The 16,981-nt window shown below is 39.8% G+C and overlaps 1 protein-coding gene across 11 annotated transcripts in view; it reads left to right on the forward strand.

Annotated features, from left to right (window-relative positions):
- LOC108971132 (calcium-dependent secretion activator) overlaps nt 1-16,981 on the forward strand; it is a 144,276-nt gene that overhangs the window by 85,972 nt on the left and 41,323 nt on the right. For 8 of the 11 annotated variants that reach the window (XM_018936988.1, XM_018936984.1, XM_018936987.1 and 5 more), the window contains one exon: nt 16,256-16,483. The exons of the other annotated variants lie outside the window; for them this stretch is intronic. In XM_018936988.1, coding sequence (XP_018792533.1) covers nt 16,256-16,483 — 228 coding nt within the window. The remainder of the gene's footprint in view (nt 1-16,255; nt 16,484-16,981) is intronic. 11 annotated transcript variants of the gene reach the window in all.

Here is a 16,981-nt window from a genome sequence, read left to right on the forward strand (position 1 = left end):
CCTTATCAGTTCTTCGCCGCCGTGTTTGAATAGCTCGGCCGACAATCCATCGGCCCCCGCCGCTTTGTTGTTCTTCAGGCGGGTAATTGCTATTCGAACTTCTTCCTGGTCGGGCAATGGATCGTCTGCTCCATTTTCATCGATTGGGGAATCGAGTTCGAATTCTCCTGGCGTTGTGCGTTCACTGCTATTCAGCAGGCTGGAGAAGTGTTCCCTCCACAATTTAAGTATGCTCTGGGCATCGGTGACTACATCACCCTTGGGCGTTCTACAAGATTATACTCCGGTCTTAAAACCTTCTTTAAGCCGCCACATTTTTTCGTAGAATTTTCGAGCATTACCCCTATCGGCCAGCTCATTAAGCTCTTCGTACTCACGCATTTCGGCCTCTTTCTTTTCCTGTCTGTAAATGCGTCTCGCTTCCCTCTTCAACTCTCGATATCTATCCCATCCCGCATGTGTTGTGGTCGACCGTAACCTTGCGAGGTATGCAGTCTGTTTTCTCTCCTCTGCGACACGCCACTCCTCGTGGTACCAGCTGTTGTTTTGCATTTTGCGAAAACCAATGGTTTCAGTTGAAGCTGTAGTAGCAGGAGTGCAAGCCGGGTAGAAAATCGTTCGACTGTCAGTTGTGATTGCAGCTTCTCGACGTCGAACCATCCTTGTGTTTGATGGCGTGCGTTTTTTGCTGCACAGAGGCGGGTGCGAATCTTGGCTGCAACAAGGTAGTGGTCCGAGTCGATATTAGGACCTCGAAGTGCACGTACATCTAAAACACTGGAGACGTGTCTTCCGTCTATCACAACGTGATCGATCTGGTTGGTGGTTTTTCGATCCGCAGACAGCCAGGTAGCTTGCTGTATCTTCTTATGCTGGAATCTAGTACTACATATAACCATATTTCGGGCCCCGGCGAAGTCGATCAGCCTCAACCTGTTTGGGGATGTTTCCTCGTGAACCCTGCCGTTAAAGTCGCCAAGCACGATTTTGACATCGTGGCGGGGGCAGCTCTCATAAGTGCGGTCCAAACACTCATAAAAGGCATCTTTGGTCACATCGTCCTTCTCTTCTGTCTTGGCGTGGGCACAAATAAGCGATATGTTGAAGAACCTCGCTTTGGTGTGAATAGACGTTCATACACTGGACTGAATGATAGTACTCGGCGATGGAGTCTCTCTTCCACCACGAATCCCGGACCAAACTTGCGGTTTTTTAAATGGCCACTTTAGTAAATGCCCCAAGGATCTACTCATCTCTGTCGTTGTCCCTTCCATCGCATTTCTGGGACGGCGGTGATGTCAGCCTTTATTTTCACGAGAACATCAACCAGCTGGGCAGCAGCACCTTCCCAATTAAGGGACCGGACTTTCCAGGTGCATGCCCTGGAATCAATTCGTAGTCCTTATTGCGGTTGCCATGGTCTTTATCAAAAGGGGGGTAACTCATCCGAGGCTTGTTGTTCCTTTTCATTGGAATGATTTTTTACGTGGTGTGTCCCAAACCTAGCTCACAACCCTGCGGAGGGGGTTGTAGCTCGCCTTCAAAAGGATCTTCCCAATTAAGGGAGCGGACATTCCGTGTGCATTAGGGTGGGTCGATTCTGGATTTTTTTCGATTCGGGACTTCTAATAGTGCGGAAAATTTGCCTTAGTACTTCCTAATTACAATGCAACTTTTTGTTTTGAGATCGGATTGCATCTTCAACCCCAACTCCGGCATTGAAATTGTCTACCTAGCGCCTGAAATACGCATCTCATGGCAAAATGTATAAAACAAAAGTTATTTGGCACGTCATTTGCTAACGAAATAGTATGTGCTATCATAGCCGTAGGACGAACCGTTCCCGAGATACGAGCGAATATGCGGCGCGCCACAGCGCAGGGTGAAATCGGCTTGCGGCCACACTTCTTGACGTTGATTTCGCCGAGTGCTATCACTCACATTCATTCACCTACGCAATGGACACGTTCGGATAGGTCTCCACACAAATATTTCTTCATCGAGTTCCCTCACTCTTGTCGGTGATTTCGCCCAGTGCAAAAGAAATTTCTGACTCATAAACAAATGTTTTTAAGGAACCCAATAGGCTTGAGCTCTAACAGAGACGACTTTGTCTCTTCTGCCGAAAAATTATTTGACATCGCTGCTTGTAAATGCATTTATTTTTCTTCTTGCACTTGTCCAAAGGAAAGGAAAGTTCCTRTCAATGARCAACCATTTCTCTTRGACCAGAGAACCAGAAGAATTGGTCGCATTGGAAGTGTTGATCTACCTAAACCAAAAAAGATTACAAAAAAAAAAAAACATTAACGTAAAGAAAAGCTTTCAAAAGGTCATTCAACATCAGCACTTACCAGAAAAGTATCAGCTAGAACACGTGACCATTCAGATCAGCCAGACTCTCATACGCCGTCGCACATGGATTCTTCCAGAAACGATGGATTTTCTCTTCCATCCTCTAAAACCAAACAAAACACACTAGTATTCGAACACACTGTTTTAGCTGCCCAAAGATTTGGAGTAAGTGATAGAGCAGCGGTCTTGATTGTTTCATCTGCTTTTCTGGATGCCAAGAAAGCAGGTTTGATAACAGAGGATCAGGCTAGMTTTGTCACTGACAAATGCAAGATTAGTCGGGCAAAAAAAGTGTTGGAGTTAAGCTCGAAAACACCGAAAGTATTGATTCCGTGTAAGGGCTGTATTTTGACGGCCGCAAAGAAGATACACTTACACAAGTCAGCGAAGGTGAAAAGTACTACCGCGACACTGTCAAAGAGTAACATATCTCTCTTATAGCGGAATCTGGTTGTCATTACTTTGGCCACTCTCCTTCCGGGTCAGCTGAGGTTGAGACGCAAGCTATATGGCAACATTTACATGACAATTCAGTTGATGTGGAACATCTAGAAGTTGTCGGTGCTGATGGCACCAACRCSAWSACAGGTTGGAAAGGTGGAATCATTCGGAAACTAGAAGAAAGAATAGGTAGGCCATTACAGTGGGTTGTTTGTCTTTTACATTTCAACGAACTTCCATTTCGTGCTCTTTTCGAACACATAGATGGTGTCTCAAAGAGTCCAAATACATYYYYTGGCGACATAGGTAAACTGCTCCCTGATTGTGAGAAGTTGCCTGTTGTCAAATTTGAAAGTTTTCCATCCTGCCAATTACCTTCTGAGGTTATTAATCCGACCCAACTTAGCGCAGACCAAACTTATCTCTATAAAATATCAGAAGCTGTTATTTCCGGTCACTGTTCCTCAGATTTAGCGTCCATGCATTCAAGTAACATGAGCAAATCTCCCTGGCTCACCTGTGCAAATAGAATTCTGAGATTATACATTTCTACTGACAAACCAACAACGGAAATAAAGATTTTGATCAAGTACATACTTACAGTTTACTCACCTTTGTGGTTCTCAATAAGATTCAAGAGTTCAATCAAAGATGGCTCGCGTCATCTCTATGCTGCAATTCAAAGGTCGAGATACTTACCTGCTAAACTGAGCAAGGTTGCCGATTCATCCATTCAACAGAATGCTTTCTTTGCTCTTCCCGAAAACATTCTYCTTAGTATGATGACTGACGAACGGATAGAAGTCAGAAAGTTGGCCCTTGACCGTCTTCTGGCAGCCAGAGAAGCAGAGTCTGACACTGTAAATGGAAGGGCTATATGTAATATAGTGCCAAAGCTGAATTTCAAAGCTAATAATTGTTACGATATGATTAACTGGAAGACTATTACCTTGACTGTTCCACCAGTTCTTTGTTCAGTTTCTAACGAAGAACTCATATAAGGCCTGTCGGGTGACACTGCAGAGGTATGGAAATTTAGTGAGTTCTCCTCTCACACCATGGCAGTCGAGAGAACCGTCAAAGTGGTGACAGAGGCATCTTCTAAAGTTATTGGCCTCCAATCTCGTGATCGTTTTATACGCTCTATACTGAAATCTAGGCAAATAGTGCCAAAGTTTAGTACAAAATCTGATTTTATCAATAAATTTGACACAGATTCAGACCAAAACAAGCCTGACATATGGTTGGTTGGTTTGGTTGGGTTTGGGAGGAACCGGAAGAGCAGCCACCTCCACGCGGTGGGTTCTGGGTGACCAATACAGGTTAGGTGAGAGCTGCAACAATTTTCACCTTACGCTGTGGCGCGCCGCATTTTCGCTCGTATCTCGGGAACGGTTCATCCTACGGCAATGATCACCATTTCGGTAGCAAATGACGTGACAAATAACTTCTGTTTTATACATTTTGCCATGAGATGCGTATTTCAGGCGCTAGGTAGACAATTTCACGATTTTGGGCGAATTTCCGAAATTTCAAGGCCGGAGTTGGGGTTGAAGATGCAATCCGATCTCAAAACAAAAAGTTGCATTGGAATCAGGAAGTACTAAGGCAACTTTTCCGCACTATTAGAAATCCCGAATCGAAAAAAGTCCGGAATCGACCCACCCTAGTGTGCATGCCTTCAATTCATCAAAAGGGGGATAACTCATCCGAAGCTTGTTGTTCCTTTTCATTGGTATGATTTTTTACGTGGCGGGTCCCAAACCCAGCGCACAACCCTGCGGAGGGGATGTTTCGCCTTCTCACTTTAGCTTGTCTTCTTAGGATACCCAGAGGATACTTGGTGAAATACCGGAAGTCGTGAACTGCTTGAGTCATATGTAAAAGAATCGTTTCTGGCCACTCCCAAGTGAATGGCGATCAGAAAACTTTCCGCACTTGCGTGAGCTGCCACAAATGACACCAAAATACCTCAAAAATAACAGTATTTATCCACTATTTAATGAATAAACCTTCCTCTTCAGTCACTCTATCTATTAAAACTAAAACCGCATTAAAAACAAGAAACAGGATTTAAGCTTGCATAGAGATATAGGGACAGAAAAACCGACTTTGTTTTATACTAAGTATGATACAAAAACAGATTTCTATATTTTCGCATTCTAAAAAAATTTATAGGTATACACGGGAGCATAGTTAATTTTTAAATAGTAGTAGCCAGTAGTTGTTATTTGACATAGTTGAACCGACATTGCAAGTTCGCTTAAGAAAACAGAAAAGACAGTTAAATTATAAGGGAAAGATGAGCCACTTTGTAATGCTAAGCAAATTTTAAAATTGAATTATATTTTGCCAGTCTTGTTTACAAAGATTATCTGTTCACAAAATTTTAATGTGGATAACATTATTTTGGCATATATAATTGGTTGCAAATTCATGCTTTCTGACCAGCATGCCATGAAACGTATTACTACTGGCGATGACTCTTAAATCTATGCTTAGGACCCGGAAACATACGATCAATCGGCCGAGTATCGTGTCAAAGATGAGCCGTTATGTTGACAGTTTATTTCAATTATAGAGGTGTGGTGAATTTTATTAAGGAATTAAGCGCGAGCAATAGCTGCTCGCTTAGCTGTCAGATTTGCAAACCAATTTGGATTTTCAATGGTATCACAGAATCTTTTTGGATTTTCGTCTTTTCGAACATACGCAAAACCAATATTCGAATCAGCTATTTACTGACATGACAAAACTTGCAAATGAATACATTTGGAAGCAATCCTATTAAAGTTTTTAATAAGTTCCCAATTGAAGAAAGATTTCAAGAAATAACATTTATAGAATGTATAAAGACGCATTTGGGTGTCTAAATAATCAAGACATGTCGTGTTTTATACTAGTGTTTTCCCCTACGGAAGTAAAGATAAATTAAATCGTAATAATAAAATAACTTGATTTCTTAACTTACATTTCAAATCTGTGAGCGACTATCTTCTTGCTTTGTTTATGATACCAATACCGATAAATTTGGTTTCCGTAACACCCAAAACCTATACAAATTCTGTTTCGAATATCAAACAAATAATATCTGAATTCATGGCACCTACTACTTTTTTTGATCGGTGTCAATTATGATTCCGACAACTATCAAACTCCATAACACCCCTGAGTAATCTATAAATAATCACTAGTAAACTTTTTTGATATGAACTAAGCGAATTGTAGGCTTTTGAACTTGTTTTTCATTTATGTAAAAAGAAAGTTTGATAAGCCAAATATACTAAATACATATATTACGGGATTTTCAAAGGGATGATATGATTTCTAAGTGTCGTATTTTTTTTTTTTCATTGTATTAAGTGACGTTTACAATTTTATCATAGAAAGATATACGCAAGATCGACGTTAACAAATTTTTAAATTTTAATAACAAAATAATCGATTTCCAATTGCAACTTTACCATTTCTTGGTCGTCTCACTTTCATCCGAGTGGGCTGTAAAGAAACAAAACTGTTGATTCTGGTGCGAAAAAATTCGCAAATTATTCAAGAGCAACCATCACATACACCTCAATAGGCAGTTTGGTGTAGTTTTTGGATTGATGGAAACATCGGTCGATAATTCTTTCGAAATGAAGCCGAGTGAAGCTTATGCGGTAATAGCCGAGTTAACAGCAGCGCGCCAGTCGTTTTTTCTTTTCGCAAGGGGCGCCAATTGGAGACTCCAAGCGAAGCCAGGTTCTTCTCCAAAGGAGTGTAGGTCTTCCTTTTTGTCCATTCGAACGACGCGATCTAGCCAGCGTATCCGCTGTCTTTTAATTCACTGAACTATGTCAATGTAGTCGTATATCTCATACAGCTCATCGTTTTATCGACTGCGGCGTTCGACGTTTCCAATGCGTAAATAACCATAAATCCTACGCAGAACCTTTCTCTCGGAAACTTATAAGAGCACAACAGATACCTGTCCCTCCATTAGAAGACGGCTTAAGGAGCTAAAGCGAAGTATGTGGTCCGATAAGCAGTTTGTGTTCAGGAAAGGACGCAGTATAGGGATGCATGGTTTTATGTTCCAAATGTCGTTAGGGAGAACGTCAACAAATATGTCCTTGCAATGCTGCTTAAGGGCACATTGTCACCGGTTCGTCCACCGATTGTCGGTGTGAATGGAGTCAGCATCAGATATGTGACGCAAGTCAAATATCTGGGGTTGACCATGAGTGAAAGGATGTGATTTACTCCACACTTGACGAATGTGATGGAGCGTAAGTAAAATACGCCGTATTTTGAGGAGTAATTGGGGTCTCGGACGTCGTGCTGTGCGCACCATATATCCTGGTTTGTTTGTGGCCTGTGCCACATATGGAGCCGCCGAGTGATGGGAGGCAGCCACGACTATCTTGGGGTTTCAAAAACTCCTCTCAATCCAGCGTTACATGTTGCTTTCATATTTGCCTGTATGTCGCACCGTTTCAACGGATGCAGTGCAGGTTTTGTTAGGTGCACCCCCTTTTGACCTGATTTTCATACAGCGTGCTGTTGCAATCAGGTTAAGAAGGGGTTTGAGTGTGTCATTGCTGCGAAATAACTGGATTTCTGACGATGATGTGGTGCGGGATCTCCCAATCTTTGGGGCAATAGTCCTAACGGCCGAGCGACGTACGAGTACATTCGGGATGCTGGGTTCGTCGGATAAGGGAGACTTCAGATTTTGTCTGAGTCTGGGCTTTATGCTTGCGAATGCGAAAATGCATTCAGATTCACCTATACGAAATGCTGGGTTGGTTTTGTGGGGCGGGGGCGCATTTAATTGAAGAACACCCGATGTACTCGGACATAAGGTATCTGGGTGGTATGGGGATTAGTTGGACTGATAGACGATTAGATGTTAGTGGTGTGATCTTCAATCGTCGGAATACTAAAGGGTTAGGGTCGTTTGCGCGTGAATTGTTTAAGCGGCGAAGGCGGTTAACTGGGAATGAGTGTTAGATTCAGTATGATTGGTATGTGTATGTGATGTATGTATGGGGTCCAACCCCTGGCCACCATTCCAGGGCCATATGTAAGCTCAACTGGTAGTAGCTTCGGCTACGAGGTCTGACTGGAGACTCAGTTCTGGTACCCAGGATGTAGGAGCCCTTGGAGTTTACGCCAACCTGCTCATGCGTACTGGCCCTCGCGGGAAGAACTGAACTTGTCAGTTGAATGTGGAGTTGCATTGCAACCGGGTGCTGGACCCAAAGCACGGCAGACGTTCTAGAAGGGCCTCGAACCGTACCAAGGTGGTTAGTGTGTCCATTCCACATTGCCTATTGGTACTGAAAATACGTAGCATTCTCTGGGCGCTGATCAACGCATTGACCGCAACCGCGACGACTGTTTGTTTGATGACAGGAAATACTTCGTCTTGCCCTCGTTCACTACCAGACCCATCTGCTTCACTTTCTTATCCAGTCTGGAAAAAGCAAAACTAACGGCGCGGGTGTTGAGGTCAATTACGCCGTACAGCGTTCTCCTATAGAAAATTGTACTTGATCGACTAAGCTCTGCAGCTCGAATTATTTTCTGCAGCAGCAGATTGAAGAAGTCGCACGATAAGTGTCGTCTTGCCTGAAACCTCGTTTGGTATCGAATCCAAATTTACATATCGCGGCATAAGGCAGCTCCTTTTCGTGCTGTCGAAAGCAGCTTTAAAATCGAGGAAGGGGTGGTGCGTGTCTTTTCCAAGATTTGGCGCATGGTGAATATTTAGTCGGTTGTTGATTTACCAGGTACTGAACGGTCCAATCAGTTTGTTGAAGATAAGCTTTACTCTTTCACACAGTACGCTCGATAGCACATTTTATTACCTAATTGTCTTTATATTAGGTAAATTGCTGTGCATTGAAATAAAATGAAAATAAGAAGGAAACGAGTATTTTCAAAAAGTGATTTTTTTTATCGAAATGAAAGATGTAAAAGAGAATGAATGATGCATCCATATGACCAGAAGCGTGATTCAGAAAATATTACACATTTGATATTTGAACTGAGAATGCATCCGAAATAATTCGAAATTTCACAAGGATGCAGGTGTCAACATTCGAATATTTCTTCTTCTTCTTGATTGGCGTAGTCACCGCTTACGCGATTATAGCCGAGTTAACAACCGCGCGTCATTCGTTTCTTCTTTTCGCTATGTGGCGCCAACTAGATATTCCAAGTGAACACAGGTCCTTCTCCACTTGGTCCTTCCAACGGAGTGGAGGTCTTCCTCTTCCTCAGCCATCCGGACAACATGATTTAATTCGCTGAACTATGTCAATGTCGTCGTATATCTCGTACAGCTCATCGTTCCATCGAATGCGCTATTCGCCGCGGCCAACGCGCAAAGGACCATAAATCTTTCGCAGAACTTTTCTCCCGAAAACTCGCATCGTCGACTCATCCGTTGTTGACATCGTCCAAGCCTCTGCACCATATAGCATATAGGGGGAATTATGAGTGACGTATAGAGTGTGGTCTTTGTTTATCGAGAGAGGACCTGGCTTCTCAATTGCCTACTCAGTCCGAAGTAGCAACTGTTGGCAAGAGTTATCCTGCGTTGGATTTCTAGGCTGACATTGTTGGTGGTGTTTATGCTGGTGCCAAGATGGAGAAGATATCTACAACTTCAAAGCTATGACTGTCAACAGTGACGTGCGTACCAAGTCGCGAGTGCGACGACTGTTTGTTTGATGACAGAAGATATTTCGTCTTGCCCTCGTATACTGCCAGACCCATTTGTTTTGCTTCCTTGTTCAGTCTGGAGAAGCAGAGCTAACATCGCGGGTGTTGAGGCCAATGATATCAATAACATCGGCATACGCCAGCACCTGTACACTCTTATAGAAGATGGTACCTTCTTTATTTAGTTCTGCAGCTCGAATGACTTTCTCCAGAAGCAGGTTGAAGAAGTCGCACGCCTTGTCTGAAATCTCGTTTGGTATAGAACGGATCGGAGAGGTCCTTCCCGATTCTGACGAAACTTTGGGTATTTCTTAATGTCAGCTTACACAGCCGTATTGGTTTTGCGGGGATACCAAATTCAGACATCGCGGCATAAAGGCAGCTCCTTTTCGTGCTGTCGAAAGCAGCTCTGAAATCGACGAAGAGGTGGTGAGTGTCGATTCTTCTTTCACGGCAGTTGGCGCAGATTGTGGGGTCTCCTTTTTTGAGATTGGGCATAGCACACTTAAATTCCAATCGTTAGGCATGCTTTTGTCCGACCATATTTTACAAAGAAGCTGATGCATGCTCCTTATCAGTTCTTCGCCGCCGTATTTGAATAGCTCGGCCGGCAATCCATCGGCCCCCGCCGCTTTGTTGTTCTTCAGACGGGTAATTGCTATTCGAACTTTTTCATGGTCGGGCAATGGAACTTCTTCTCCATCGTCATCGATTGGGGAATCGTGTGCGCCATCTCCTGTTGTTATGCTTTCACTGCTATTCAGCAAGTTTGGAGATTCTCACCATAATTTAAGTATGCTCTGGGCATCGGTGACTAGATCACCTTTGGGGTTCTACAAGAGTATGCTCTGGTCTTGAAACCTTCTGTAAGCCGCTACATTTTTTCGTTGAATTGTCGAGCATTACCCCTATCGGCAAGCTTATCAAGCTCTTCGTACTCACGCATTTCGGCCTCTTTCTTTTCTGTCTGCAAATGCGTCTGGCTTCCCTCTTCAACTCTCATTATCTATCCCATCTCGCACGTATTGTGAGATGTGTATAAGAGACAGACAATATTTCGGGCCCCGGCGAAATCGATCAGCCTCAACCCATTTGGGGATGTTTCCTCGTGGAGGTTGAATTTACCGACCGTAGTRCCAAAGATACCTTCTTTGCCCACCCTGGCRTTAAAGTCGCCAAGCACGATTTTGACATCGTGGCGGTTGCAGCTCTCATAAGTGCGGTCCAAACACTCATAAAAGGCATCTTTGTTCACATCGTCCTTCCCTTCCGTCTGGGCGTGGGCGCGGGCGCAAATCAGCGATATGTTGAAAAACCTCGCTTTGATGCGGATTGTGGCTAGACGCCCATTCACCAGAGTGAATGATAGTAATCGGYGATGGAGTCTCTCTCCCACCACAAATCCCACACCAAACTTGCACTCCTTTATATCGCCACTGTAGTAAACGCCACAAGGATCTACTCGTCTCTATCCCTGTCCCGTCCATCGCATTTCTTGGACGGCGGTGATGTCAGCCTTTATTTTTACGAGGACATCAACCAGCTGGGCAGCGGCACCTTCCTAATTAAGGAACCGGACATTCCAGGTGCATGCTCTCAATTTCAAAATTCGTAGTCCTTATTTCGTTTGCCATGGTCGTCATCAAAAGTGGGGTCTCTCATCCGAGGCTGTTGTTGCGTTTTCATTGGGTTGGTTTTTTTTACGTGGCGGGTTCCAAACCCAGCGCACAACGCTTTGTAAGGAATGGTTCGCTTTTCACTTTAGCTCGCCTTCAATCGGATGTTCTTTGGCTACCGAAAGGATACTTAATCTAAGACCGGAAGTAATATGCGGCTTAAGTCATATGTCAAAGATTCGGCCACTCCCAAACGAATGACAATCAAAAAACGTTCCAAACTTTCGTGAACTTCTACATATGACTCCATTCTTCGGTATAGATCGATGATAACCACCTTTTTATGGCCGAAATTGGAAGAAGTTGACCTTTACAGCATCTGGTTCCAACAAGAAGGGGCTTGTTTTGATATTGGATTATTTCAAGAGTTTGTTACATTGAATGACCTCCAAAAAGTTAGAGTACTTCTTGTGGAGTTATTTGCAGTCATTGGTCTCTAGAAATAAATCAGCTTTTGAAGTCAATATAACACAAAAGTATACATTTTTTTGTTAAGACAAAAAAGCTTAAAGCGCAGAATTTAGCATTGGTCTAGGGCGGTAAGTTGTCTTGCGTCGTCCCTGTGTCTTAAAATTAAATAATATTAAAGTTAATATTTCCGGTTTTTTTTGTTTTTTTTTAGCTTTAATAAAATAAAAAAAATTGAAAAAAAATTTCCGGTTTTAATCGTTATAAAGTTAAAAATGCTATTATTGCAGTCTGTTAGCATTACTTTGTTAGCTTACCATACGTTTACATTTGACCGTCATAATCACTATTTCGATTCAATTACATCTGCGTAAATCAAGTTATATATAATAATTTAAATTCCATATGAATACTTTACAGTTAACGAGTAGGTGAAGTGCCTATAGCTTATTGTTTCTCCGAAAATATCGGTAATAATTTGATTTAAAAATCTGATAATAGTGTGTGCTTGAGTCGAAACTCGTAAAATCGGGTTAATACTTACATTATATATAGTATTATATAAATATTTTCGTATTCTTGTTTGTAGTACCTTAAATGGATAAAAACGGGCCAATAGTCCCATATACGTAATAAACGAGTTTCAAACTTCCGGTTGCATTAAGTTTTGGATATGCTTCAGTTTAATTTCGAAAATTTGTGAAATTGGTTCCAGAATTACTCTATATACTATATATAATATCTATATAATGATTTTCGTTCTTCTAGCTGTACAACACCTTATATTAAATAGGCATGCATTTTGTTTCAGCTTAGTTGTGACTCTGAATTTATTTGTAGTATGTTCTTCATTTTATATATTTTCTAAATGTAACTTCTTAACTATTGTTGTGTATATTGATGTACGTACATAAGTGTAAATATGTATTTTTTTACTGCATACTTCAAATACCAATGAGTGTTCTGTACTGTCTTCCTCATATTACTTGATATATGTATGTACATGTTCAAAGATATTTGAATATTTTGGCGAGGGAAAGAATTGCAATTAGTGGACTGTATGTATATGACTGATACTTAAATTTAATTTTCTTAAATTTAGTTTTCGATGCTTCTTCTTTTTGTGCTTGGTGCTACCGCCGCCATTTATTTACATTTGCCTCGTCTACACCACGGTGCTTTTTGGTTGTGGTCTGGTAATGTTGTCTACGCATAGGTCGCCATCGTCTATATAATATTCTTCTTTTTCAGTGAGATTTGGTTTTGGATTTTCTTCTTTCTCCTCATATGCATCAACGTCATCATTGTCTTCTAAAATATGTCCGATTACTCCAGCCTAGTCCACACTTCTAAAAATTTCAACTTCAAAACCGAGTATATTTGACCAAGTTTAAAAGTTAAAACAATCTTTAACTTTTCGTCTGACTTTATAACATTTTAATGAAATTAAGCTTTTTAATTCTTTAATATGGAACCAAAATAGACAAACAAAATGTGGTTATAAAGCTAAGTGTGTATGGAACCTAGAATACACAAGTTAATAAGATACCCAGCAATACTCTACGCTACAAATCTGAGGATCATACGTAAATATTTATTGGAATAGTTTTTGGTATGCAGACTTTATTTCTTTTATTTGAATACTTTTCATTTTTTTCTTTGAGAAGATCTCAAGTGCCTTTTATTTTCTTTCTTTTTTATGTTTTTTTCCTTAACATGTTCAAAGGATGTGAATGCCTGCGACACAGTTTAATTGGTTAGGTGGGTTGCAGAGGTACAAAAGAATATATTTTTACGATGTTTTTTTTTTTTATAAAACAATTAAATATTTGAAAAAAAGTATATGGTAAATCATTGGTGCATATTTGAACAACCTATCCTGAAATTTTGATATAAACATGCTGAAAATTCAGCCGTAGAGACCTCATCACGTTTAGTTAGGCGATTTTCGTGAATTTTTTTTTAAAGAAAGTACTCGATTGAATGTTTCGAACTTCGCTGAACATAGTAAGGTATATTTCCAGCTATATTGAAAATTTTTTTTTTACAAAAATGTTTAACTTAGTTATGTGCTGTCTTCGGAGGTGCCATAAAAAGTGCCTCAAATGCTGACATGATTCCGGCCGAATGAGTAGCTGAAATAAAAAAATTCAAAAAGCTTATTAAATTTAAAGATATTTCCTAAACATGGACGTACGATCTTTGAAAAATATCAAAAACTAACAAAATGGCGGGATTTTGAAAGAAAAATTTAATTTTTTAGGTTGTATAGTAAATGTTTTCAACAATACTCAGTTTTAATTCGAAGCCCAGTAGTTAATTTGTCGTTGAGTTATGATGTCAGCAATTTTGAAAAATGTCGTTTCGAGAAAAACGGATTAAAGATTCACTTATATTATATATGTTTGTATTTTCAAGTGGTTGCTCTTTAGAATGCTGCCATCCCAAAACTATTTAAGAAATGAGCTCGTCGATTCCACAGGATATTTTTGGAAATATAATCTATCGAAAAACTATCTTTCTATTCTATAAAGTTTTCTTTGTTGACAGTTTGAATGGTTGGAAGGAATTCGGAGTGCACCACACTTCGAAGAAAACTTTCAAGATAATGATGATTTTTGACCTGCTCTGACTTGGATTTTTGGCTTCGCCGCACCTTTGTCACGACATTCGGTCGATTGTTCGTCTGTTTCCGTGTTGTGAGCATAGATCCAAAACTCTTCGTCAGTAATAATACGTAATGTCGGTAAGATCTTTGCAATTACTTTATTTTATTGACGTGTTGATCGTCAGTTGATGTTGATGGAAGCTTTGGACGTGGTTCGCTGACAACGCATTTACGACCCTATTTCAATAATCTGTCTCTTCCAACATTCTGAACGTTTCGGGAATTTGTTTCAGCTCACAAAATTTAATGAAACTTCTTTGTTGATTATTTTTACTCATCGTAAAAATCGTCGAATCCAAAGGCAAACGTATACTAAACACTATTGTTTGATATTGATGAAACCTTGCAAGAAAATATTTCGACGAATGGGTTATCGCGCGAAATTTAAGTTAAAATGTCTTACAATTTTTTACCTACAGTGACCATTGAATTTATAAGACAAATAGGTATAAGTATAGTACATAATAAGAACCCGTAAATTTAAAGAATGGCGTTTAGATACCTACATACAGTAATCTAAGTGCAAAAGCATCTTAGAGAATAAAAATTTTAAACATGAAGTTATAGATCAATGGAAATATATTGTAAATTAGTTGTCTTCGATTCGCCGCTATTTGGAAAGTTTCGGATCGAACAAATCACAAAAGTTGTTTAAACTTGCGGTACAGCATTACGCTATTGTGTTCTTTAAAGAATGTGCAAGTCTGCTGTGTTCCTAGAGAAATATTTCCTTATATTAGTGACCAATCCAAGTACCATTCAATTTCCTTGACAATGAATTAATAATTCGAACAAATAAATGATATACCAAAGCTATAACGTATCCCCCGATAATGATGATACCAGGCTGAGTGGCTAACTTTTAATTAATGTTTAACAAAAATCAATTAAAAGATCTTCGTATTACCATTATTCAGAGTAATTTGTCGTTTAAGCAATTTACAGTAGTAAAAGAAAAATAAACTTGGAGAATTGAAAAAGCGGACGGTTAGATCACTTTAATGAACATGCTATTTTGTATAAAATTCACCTCTCAAATTTTGTTGATAAACGGTCCTTTAGTTTCGAAAATTTTGGAAATGGCCATTTCGGTATCCACGGTGTAATGTTGACAATTTTACCGTATATATGCAAGTACTTCCATGTTACATCGAAGGTCGAACAACATGGCCGACATTTTCACAGTAATCGGCTACAAGAATATAACAAGAGTACAAGACTACGTCGTTATCTTGCCACAATGATGGGAGTTATAACTCTACGCTGCACTATTAGCACCCATTCTTAGCTCATGCGATGAGGCTAAAATTTTGAAGGACTCAAATTGCATAAGTTACATAGAGGAAGGTGAGGTGCATTTAGAAATATTTTCCTCTACTGTCCAGCTTCCGAGAGACTAAGGTTGAAGTATCACGGGAGTCTTCATTCTATAAATCAAGGGAATTGTTGGGAATTGCTATTAGCCGTCTCAACAAATTGATGACTCAAGGTGGTTTATGGGCATGCGGTGATATTTTTAATCCAGTTCTTGGTATTGAAGTTGGACTGGAGTGTCCAAAAGAAATTATTCGTGGCTCAATGCGCTTTGCCGACAAATCGACATTCTTCTTGATCCATACTTAGGGAAATATGGACAACGGACAAATGTTTCTAACTGTCTAAGAATATGAGCCTGATTTCCTCCTTTAACCAAACGAGCTGCTATATATCAATGTTTGAAACATGTATTTCGCAATATTACACGTTTTTTTTTGGTAAATAGCGTACCACGAAATACAGGTATTATGTATCTAGTGATTGGCTTTAAGACAAAATTAAATATGTACATATATAATCATTGTAGTGACTATAAGGGTAACACATTTGTATTTTTTAATTCTGCAAGTACAAAGATGTGTATGTAAATATAGTCACTGGATATATTAATTATATATTGTATATAAAGTACATAAAACATATATATGCTTATGTATATTTAAATGTATATACCTTATAGCTTCGAAAACATGAGAAAAAGAATAAGGAAAAAAAAGAAGGTCAAGCTACAAAAGAGGAAACAACCGAAGCAGCTATATTGGGCGGTGCGGGGCAGGTACAAACGGGCAGTAATGACGGCGATTCTGGAAAATCGGTTTCAGAAGCGGGAGCTACCGGAGCAGATGGAGCAACAGCTTTTCGCTACTGCATGCCAACACATGCAGTATTCACCTCACCAGTACCAACGGCATGTACTTGTATATAAAATCACCTAATGTTTTCGTTCTAATATGCATCCAATCACCTAGCAAGAAATTTGATTAAACTATATCAATGCTTACATAGTTTCGATTTATAAGATTTCATAAACACATATGTACATATGTTGAATTTGCATAAGTCACTAAGAAGTACATAGATACTTTTATAAGCTTTTTTGTTTAATGCCTATATATATTAATAGTTTGGTATTCTGTATGTATTAATTAAAAGTACTTTAGTTTGTCTTATTTCAAGCCAGTATTAAAATAAACGCTGTAGAACTTTTGTTTTGATTTTAGCTAAGTATATACATAAATTACATAATTAATTATTGCGGTACACCGACCAAATACACACATAAATAATCAGTATGATTTTTTTCAGACAATTCGAAGCTCGAAAGATTTGAGTTAAAAATTGAAATATTACGTCAATAAAACTTATGGCACGACTAAGTATGTACATATTTGGGAGCAAACGACAT

The sequence above is a fragment of the Bactrocera latifrons genome, unplaced genomic scaffold (assembly GCF_001853355.1).
Source record: "Bactrocera latifrons isolate USDA-ARS-PBARC rearing strain unplaced genomic scaffold, ASM185335v1 scaffold_326, whole genome shotgun sequence".
Lineage (NCBI taxonomy): Eukaryota > Metazoa > Arthropoda > Insecta > Diptera > Tephritidae > Bactrocera > Bactrocera latifrons.